Below are 9,421 nucleotides of genomic sequence, written 5' to 3' on the forward strand. Positions count from 1 at the left end.
GTATAACGGTAATATTCTACTTCTGTGTATGTACGAGTAAATACATACATACGTAAATAAATATACATACGTAAATTCTCCACAAAGTGCCTGATATTTTAGAAATAATACAATAATTTATATGTATGTGTATGAGTGATAATATGTGTTTTTGAGAGATCCCTATTCCTTTTTTTCAATCAAGATGTACTTGTATTAACGGCAAGGTCATAATAGCATAATAATACAAAAGTGATCAAACAAAAAATATGCTGGAGTTCTCATTTAGAAATTCTGATTTGTTTGAAGTTGTTAGTTTAAGATATCGTTAGTTCACTACATTTTCTAAAAAAACAATAGCACTAAGCGAAGTTATCGAGATGTATTTCCGAATTCCATGGACTCCAATAAAACGGAATTTCTATATGAGAACCCTATTATATTTTTGGAGTAGCATAGTGTAATTAAAGCTATAAACCTTACCATTAATGCTTAATGTACCATAAGTACTTCAAACTGTAAAAATTAGCGTAACAAAAGGAATACATACAAAGAGTAAAAAATTGGAATAATAAAAATAATTGAGTCAACTTTACGAATCGTGTAGTCCGTTGAGCTCGATGCTTTGATGCTCCAAATTACGTTTCAAATCTTCAATTGTGCTGAGTATTAAGGCAGCTTTATCTGGCACCATGTTGGTGTTGAAATCACACTTTGCACCATATGACGACAAATGGTAAAGATCTTGACTATTTGATTTTAGTTGAAGCTTTCGATTGTGAATGGGAAATTCTCCACTTCCGGTATTGTAGGCTTTAAGACGTTGTTGTTTCAAAAGTTCCTGCCTCTCATTATATTGGATATCTACATTTTGTTTAGAAATGAGTAAACAGTTTTGGTTAATAAAATGTTTATCAGAGTTACATGTAGAATATAATTATACCTTCTTGTAAAGGATTGTAATTCTCGGTGCGGTCAAAAGATGGATGGTGATTTTTGTAGATTTTACGTTTTAGCGGTTCACTTTGTGGACAATAGTTTAGAGACATTGAAGGTCCTTTATTTTTAAGTTGATGGATGAAAGTTGATGCTTTAATGCCAGCATCACATTTGGAGTTGGGTGGTAATTTAACTGGTTTGCTAGAATCTTGGTCAGAGTCACTGAGCTGTAAATTGTTAGTACGAGAAGGCGGCCTTAAGTTATTCTGGAACTTGGAACATCTTTGTTGTGGCGAAGGAGATGCGATGGGGCTTGTGTTTCTTCTTTGAACTAAGGGAGAATTGTTTGAATTTTTTCTTACGCTTCCCTCGGAGGGTGTGTTTTGATTAATGAAATTGGTTAAGTGGGTTTTTCGAGGACTGCATTGACCCAACTTTGGGCTTCCAGGTGGAGAGTGGGTTTCCAATTTTAAAATTTCAATGCGTTTGTTGACGGCAGCTGTTAATTCCTGATCGGTTAATTCGGTTGCAATATGTTTCTTAGGTGAATGCTGTTGTTGCTTTTGAATATCTCTTTTTGGTTCAATTTCACAGTTCTTAATCATTTCTACTCGTTTATTGGCTAAAGGATTCAGCCTTCGTGGACTTGCTACAGGTGTTTCACGAGAAATACTTACAAAATAAATACATTTGAAAATTAATATCTTAATAAATCTTTTGGATGCTTCGGTTCTTCATTTTTTTTTTTGATAAATATACAGACAAACTACTTTTAAAATTGCTTTAAAAAATATTTAGTTCATTCTACAATGTACAATCTAAATCTGATACGAAATCTTTTTCAGTTAAATCAAGTAAAAGATGTAGAAAATATAAAAAGAGGGAATTGGGACACCCGTGCGGGATGCGGAATTCGGTGACTAAAAACGGTACAATACCACGAAAATCGGAATATTTGACAATACTATTCACGAAGTTCGTTAGTAAGCTACTTGAAAACACCTTACCTTTGTAAGCTATTTCTCATTGATAGCAATATGGATTCGGCTTCCATTATTAGTTGACGGTATTTCACATCTGCTTCAAAATCAGCCTTTAATAGAGCTTTCTCACTTTCTGCTACAGTCATAAAACGATTTTCACGAACACCCGTAAATACTAAGGAACTCGACCGGTGGGATAGTCTATGAGGTGTAGTGTGACTAAATCTATGTAAATAGAAGAGGGCAGATTAAAACTGAGCCAACATTGTGTCTTTCCACTATTTTACCTTTGCTTTTCGCTGATTGCTATGCGTTTTCTTAGACACACGGGTGTTCCACCAACACTTCGTGTCTCTCTTGGCTTACGTAGGGGGGATCTACAGTTCTCCCTACTTTCAGAGCTCTTCTTTCGGGTTTTGTGAAAACGTTTTCTTCTTCTTTGAGCACTGTTGGCTGCAGCGGTGATTATTGTTTGCTCATTTGATAGTTTTGAACTCCTTGAATTTCGTCTCTGTGATCTGAGAGATGCTTTTCTGTGGGCCATCAAAGGACTTCCTTGCACATAGTAGCATTTGCCCAAATTGACTTGGTGGTCCTTATGTTCGTTAATCTCTTGTATTGAGGAAGTGTCAATAAAATCTATGTCTAGTAAATCATCAGTGTCACATTCATCACCAGCATCTTGTCCTGTATCCATATCCGTGGGACAGTCAGTAGGATCAGAGTCACTGCTACAAAAAACAAAACAAAACAAACAAAAAACGAATGAAGTGGAATCATGATCCGAATATACTTAAGTATCTTGAGTTTTAATTATAAACTACATATGTACCTTAAAATGTCAGTCTCTTTCTCATATATATAACTTTCATCAAATTTACCCATCATTTCATTCAATGTGGCATCGTCATCGCTTGCCACAGCCAAAGGGACCTCTTGACTTTTCTTGTTGCAAGTGGCAACAGGAGCAGTATGTTGATTATATTGTAATTGCAGTGAACGCTTTTGTCTGATGGTATTGGGTGTATAGCAGCGCTGCATATTTTCCACTTCTGTCAATGAGGATGACGACTCTGATGACACACATGTCATGTTGCTGGCAAAACCATAAAGAATTAATTTGTGTAAGGGTCTGTTTTTAATTGCACATTATTGCGTTCACATACATGCATACACACACACAGTACTGTGCAGAACATTAGCAACAAATTTACTCTTTTTGGAATTGTAGTATTGTAAAAAAATTGTTGGTTATGCTCGGCACAGTACTGTATATGCACATGCAAGTACATGAGAGTACTTTGCTATTTTGTATGCCACAACATGCCACTTACTTGTTGTTGTTGCTGTTGTTATTTTTTATACTCAAGACTGTTGCACCTAAAGTAGTGTTTCTGATGCCTGGGGAGACGGAACGTTGAAAGTCTTGATCGAGATGTATTGTCGATAAGGCTGATGTCGAGTGTGATGAAGTAGATGAGAATGTCATTGAGGATGTTAATGATGTGTTGGTAAGTGAACCACCTGAATGATGATGGTGGTGTTGTTGTTGTTGTTGCTGCTGCTGTTGAGTTGGATTTACGGTAGAACTTGATGAAGAGGTTTCAGTGGTGGAATACCAGGGATTGGTACGTATTCGACATCTTTGCCTGGGCGAAGGAGCTACGATAACGGTTGAGGGCAGAGTGAAATTGTTTGGAGTATAAAGTATTCGTTAATCGTGAACTTACATTCGAAACCTTTTAAAGTCGGTATAACGATAGTATTGCGTATGGGCAATGGACTCTTCACTTCGCTTGTTTCCCACGCTTGAAAAGTGGATGACGACTTTTCGTACGGTTCTGTGAAAATAGTTTGTTTAGCTAATGCTGAATAATTTTCTTCAATATTACGATGAGCAAATGAGGTTTTCGGCTGGAAATGAATGATTGAAGTGAGCAAATATTCAAACAGAATTGCAGTAAAATTAGAAGGCCGAACTTACCAAGGGATCAATGGGAGACATTTCTTCAATTTTATTCAATCCGAATTTATATCTCTGAGCTTCTATAGCTAAGGAGTTCACACTTTTAGGGAAATAGTGGGTACCAGTTCGCATATTTACATAATATTCCGGTGGTGTGTACCCAGTACCAGGCGATGTCCCATCTGTTGAATAGCCAGTCGAGTAGGCACTTTCCGGGGATGATAGACTAACTAGGGGAGCTGATGGATTTCCTTGAAGAGAACCCGGATGCACACCCGTCCTTAATTTACTTCTCACTCCATTGCAATTTTGTGAGTATGAGCTATTTTTGATATCCCCCCGTGCATATTGTGTCGTGAACTGCGAACCATTTCTTGATATACACTCCTCACTACCTGTGCGAAAACTTACAATTATAGGGTTTGGAATCTTTGATGGCAACAATCGGCCATATCGGGTGGAAGCATCATCTTGAGTCTGCTTACTATCCGAAAATGCAGTCGTCGTTTGTGTAAGTTTTGGGAATTTTTCGGATTTTGGTCTTTCAAAATCATTAATCGTGTTATTCCGCAGTTTCTCAGGATGTCTTATTAAAGTGCCAATTTCGTCAATTTCTTCGTAATGTACCGCATTTGGATCATCATCTGTTTCTTTTGTATCTACTGTTGTATATGATTTTATTTCAGTTGTAGTGATATTGGAATTATTATTGGTAGGAGCAGCAACTGAATGACAAACTACATTTATGTTTTGAATATTATTAGAGTGCATAGACGGTTCCTTAGATCCGGTTGACCATGATAATGAAGAAAACGATGAAGTAGAACAATTAAGTTGATGCTGCTGTTGTTTAGAAACGATTTTATTGTCTTCGCAAGAATTTTCTCGGGTATTAGGGGCCGTATGATTGCTGCGCAAATACTGCTGGCTGTGATGCTGCGGTGCATACAAGAAATTATCAGATTTAGGAGAGATGACATGTTCTCTATCTGGCGATTGCCAACCATAGCGACTCTGAGTCTAGACATTCAAAGAGAAAATTATATTGATATTTTTAAATAAATGTAGTTAATGATACTAAACTCACGTGATTTTGTATGGGCGATACTTCTCTACGCCTATTGGGACTGGAAATAACGCTACTATTACATCCTGTATGATTGCCACTAGAACTGTTTGAATTTGTGTTGGTCCTATAGGGTGATGAACATCCATTGCTATTGTAGACTGTAAAACCGGTAGCTGCATGTTTTTGTTTATATTGTTCTCCAGTCGTTATGTGATCAGAAGGCGATACATTCTTATTTTTGTTGCTTTTTTTACGTGGTCTACCAAGATGGTTTTCCATCCATGTTTTAATTTTTGATCCAAACATTTTACCGCCTCTAAATTGTTATTTATCATTTGCTGCGAATGTGTTGAGTAGCAAATATGAACATCATTTAAGCTTTTAATGTAAACTTATGGTATACTTCAAATATTGGTGGTTTCTTGTTTTTAATATTGGGCGGATATAATTGGTCAAATTTTTCATGAACTGCAATTACATATATAAAATAACGAAAATGTTTTTTTAAAAAGGCTAACAACTAACTGATACCAGATTGCATATTTATTTTTTTTACAATATAAGCTTTTTTAGATAGATACATGTATTAGAAAATTAACCTTATAACCTCAAAACTTATAAAGATACAAAAATACTTAAAATTGCATTTTACTCTATTTAAGCGGAGTCGATTAAGCCATCTCTGTCTGTCTGTTGAAATAAATTGTCATCAGAAAATTTATTTCAACAGATCCAAATCTTTAATAATTCCTTCAGACATGCTTTTGAGAAATTTCCTATTTAAAATCAGCAAAACCAGGACAACCTCGATTGTTTACCTATATCTGGATTACTATGTCATTAATATAGACAATATGGATATCTAATGATAGATATATCAAAGACCTTTGCAACGACATATATAAGACCAAAGTAAGTTGGACCTACAATGGGTCAAAATCGGAAAAAAATATTTTTTAATCCGAATTTTTTTCACTAAAAAAAAAAATTAAAAACAATATATCTTCTGCTATCTTCTATATATGTATATAAAAATTAAATGGACCATGTATGTAATGTCATCACGTGGGAACGGCTGGAGCGATTTGGCTGATTTTTTTTATTATTCGATTCGAATAAAGGAGATGGTTTTGGTAGATTTTTAGGAGATGGTTTGTAAAGAAAAAAAAAGAAAAAATTCCGGATAAAACTCGGAAATTTTTTTTTGTGAGTCCAGTCAACTGTAATAAAAAAGCTACTTAAAGTATGCAGTACAAATTTAGATATTTTATTTGAAAATAAATAACAACAGGCTGGAATGCGTGGATTGGAAAAACCTGAAGAACTAACATTAGTAAATGCTACCGGGCGATCAACTAGTTTAAAAAAAAAATTTAAATAACAATTCGAAATTTTTTTTCCAAAAAATTAAAAAAACAACTTTGGTAAAAAAATAAATTTTGTTTACCAAAAAATATTTAAAATTTGTATTTTGAAGTATAATTTGGTGAAGGGTATATAAGATTCGGCACAGCCGAATATGGCTCTCTTACTTGTTTATTCTGCTAATGGTACTTTTTTTAATTTTCTGTGGTAACATTCCTTTACATTTTCTATAATAATGGACCCAGAAATATGAAATTAGACACATACAATTAGATTCACAAAGGGAGACTTAATAGTACTATTTCTTTCTTCTTATTGGGGTGCCGAAGCGCACGTTTTGAGATGTTTTACTATTAACAATAAACCGAGTAAAGTATTTCAATCCAACTGAATTGAATGTAACATGTTTGAAGTCTTAAGCAATATCTAAGTTATCTTTTCGTTTATTTTTAGTTCAATATGTCTCCAGGGATCTGTTATGAAAGTAAGTGGCAACACAAACATAAAAACAAAGTGTTTGTGATTTTATCAAAATATACTCATAATAAAATGCAAAAACTTTTATGTTAACCTAAAAATATCACTTCTATAATTCTTTTGTTTATTATATTTAAGTTGTATATTCATACATACATATGTATAGGCATGCAGCAAGTTAGTAGTAGTACAGTGCTCTAACACAGTGTAGATTTTGTAACCGTTTCTATATCTGTATAACTACCCAGCAGTTTTGCAAGTAGTCAATGTACCTAGCCCTTAGAGACAGTAATTGTCACTAATGTCTGATCTCTTGACTGGCTCCAATTTATATATTTTGGATCATTTGGCACGTATGTGCTCTTTGTAGTGCAGAGAGAATTCTACTTTTAATATCCCACGAAATCTAGTATGATGTCAATTGTCACTTTAGTATATCTAAGTACTCTAGAATGTAGTCACTTTAATTGTGAACTAAATGCTGCATTTTATATTTGTATATTTTGAATTTTCTATTGTGAGGAATCGAGAAACATGAAATTTGATGTGCAGTGGTGGCCAGGAATTTAAGACAAAAATAGTTTGCTAAACTCCACGTGATTGTCAATTATTTTTTCAAATATTTCCACAAATATGTATGCATGAGGACTGTTTTAACACACAAGTGTGTTTTATTCGATTGTGTCAATTCATACATATTCACCACGAACACGAACACATATCTACAACTTGACCAAAAAAATTTTTTTTAAATAAACATATTTTCTCACATTTATATCATTATATTTTTATTATTATAAAATATTCGGACCAAATTTCGTATTTTTAGTTCCATTAGTTTCGGTCATATCATGTTATTAACATCGGATGTTCGCTGACGTGGGCCAACGTATTTCCACATATCTTTGTCCATATATGTTTTACCGATTTTTCCAAACATTTTTCAGAAACTAGAAACATTAATAATAAATTTCATACCATTAGAGGTCCTTTTATTTTGGCTCTATCGCACTTAAAATTCAGTTGATGAAAAAATTCAAGTATTTGTCTTAAATTGGTGGCCACCAATGTATGTGTATGACTGTAAGTGGAAACCTTTTTGATAGGGTGAAGACAATTGTCACATTAGTGTCGCTATGTAATCTAGAGTGTAGTCACTTTAAACTTTTATTTTGAACTGCTCTTTAGGAAGTACTTCTTTTAACTACCAGAAGTAATCTATTGGAGAGTAGTCGGAGGATGGTTAGTATTGGACTGTCTAGAAGACGACTTTTTAACTGACTATTTGCACATGTTAAAATAACTAGTTATGTAGCTAATCAAGTAACTGGTAAGGTAACTGACTATGTATACAGCTACTAGACAGTATATTTGTAATCCATGTAGGTTCAATAACTAGTCACGGAGCTATTTACGTAACTAGTGTAAAATATGAAAAATCACTAGTTCGGGACAATCACCAAGAACTGTTTGGTATACACTATTCATATGTATGTATGTAAATTCGTGTGTATTGCTACACAAACATGGACGAGTACAATTTACCAAAGAATACGGTTTGAAACGAAATTGTATTGAAATGTTTTATTACCTTTTTCACAATTTCCTCAGTTTTCTTTATATTCCTTTTTATTGTTCTTATAACAATTTAGACAAAAATTTCAATCTCCTCTCCGTCAAAAACAAACATACATGTATGTATGTAGATACAAAACACCCAACGTTTTTACTCGTTTTCCTTTTTTGTACTTACACACATACATACATACATTTGTACATATTTATGTAGTTTTCTTTTATTTGCGATAATAAACATGCAAGAAGTGAAGAAGAACTATAAGAAGAAGAAGATATAATATCCTCGTGTTTCCTTATTTTTATGCTTTAAATAACGGTTACTTTTGTTATTGTTATTCTTATTGTGCTGTAATGTTTACTGTCTTCTTTTGTTTTACTTTACTTTGTTTACAAGTCTACAATCTGTTCGTATTCTGTATTCTGTTCGTAGTGATGTTATGATGTGGCGTAGCTTTCCGACAAACAAACAATCAAACAAATACAAATATGAAAATAGAAACGGTAAATGGAATAATAAGAGCAAGGACAATTTGAAGTTACGATATGAGAGAAATGAGTTAGTTGGTTGATGATGTTTATGAGATGATACGAGTTGAGATGAGATGAGAGTAGCCCTTATACGAGTAGAATTGTATGTAATTGGTAACCGGAAGTCTGGCACTTTAGGGTGGGTGGTGGTTATGGTGATTTTGAACAGTAAAGAAAGAAGAGCGTTTAAACTTTTTTTTTCGTATAATTCGATTTTATTTGATTCTGTCGGAATTTCTTTAAGATTTTTTCCCAGACTATGGATAAATATTTTATGATTTTTACATAATCGTACTCTTCATCACGTTTTATTTACATACATACATATATTAACCAAATAATTTTGTTTGTTTTTTTTATTTTACAATAATAATATTGGCACAATCACATATAATTGACGTAAAACTTATTGGTTTTGAATATTTTGCAAAAATTATTTTTATGTGTGTATGTGTATAAATATACGTGCATTTGTGTATGTATGTACGTACGTACATCGTGTATACACAAATCTTTGGATTTTCTTAAATATTTTAT

The 9,421-nt window shown here is 33.5% G+C and overlaps 1 protein-coding gene across 1 annotated transcript; it reads right to left on the minus strand.

Moving 5' to 3' along the window:
- Positions 1 to 541: 541 nt before the first annotated feature.
- LOC135961544 (serine-rich adhesin for platelets) lies at positions 542 to 5,242 on the minus strand. The gene is made up of 9 exons (XM_065513048.1): positions 4,955 to 5,242; positions 3,886 to 4,887; positions 3,632 to 3,815; positions 3,236 to 3,563; positions 2,734 to 2,997; positions 2,189 to 2,632; positions 1,926 to 2,126; positions 923 to 1,590; positions 542 to 843 (listed from the first exon to the last, which is right to left on the minus strand). The coding sequence occupies exons 1-9, from the start codon at positions 5,240 to 5,242 to the stop codon at positions 572 to 574; spliced, it is 3,651 nt and encodes a 1,216-aa protein (XP_065369120.1). The 3' UTR covers positions 542 to 571.
- Positions 5,243 to 9,421: the final 4,179 nt, after the last annotated feature.

This window comes from Calliphora vicina, chromosome 5 (assembly GCF_958450345.1).
Source record: "Calliphora vicina chromosome 5, idCalVici1.1, whole genome shotgun sequence".
In the NCBI taxonomy this organism is placed as follows: domain Eukaryota; kingdom Metazoa; phylum Arthropoda; class Insecta; order Diptera; family Calliphoridae; genus Calliphora; species Calliphora vicina.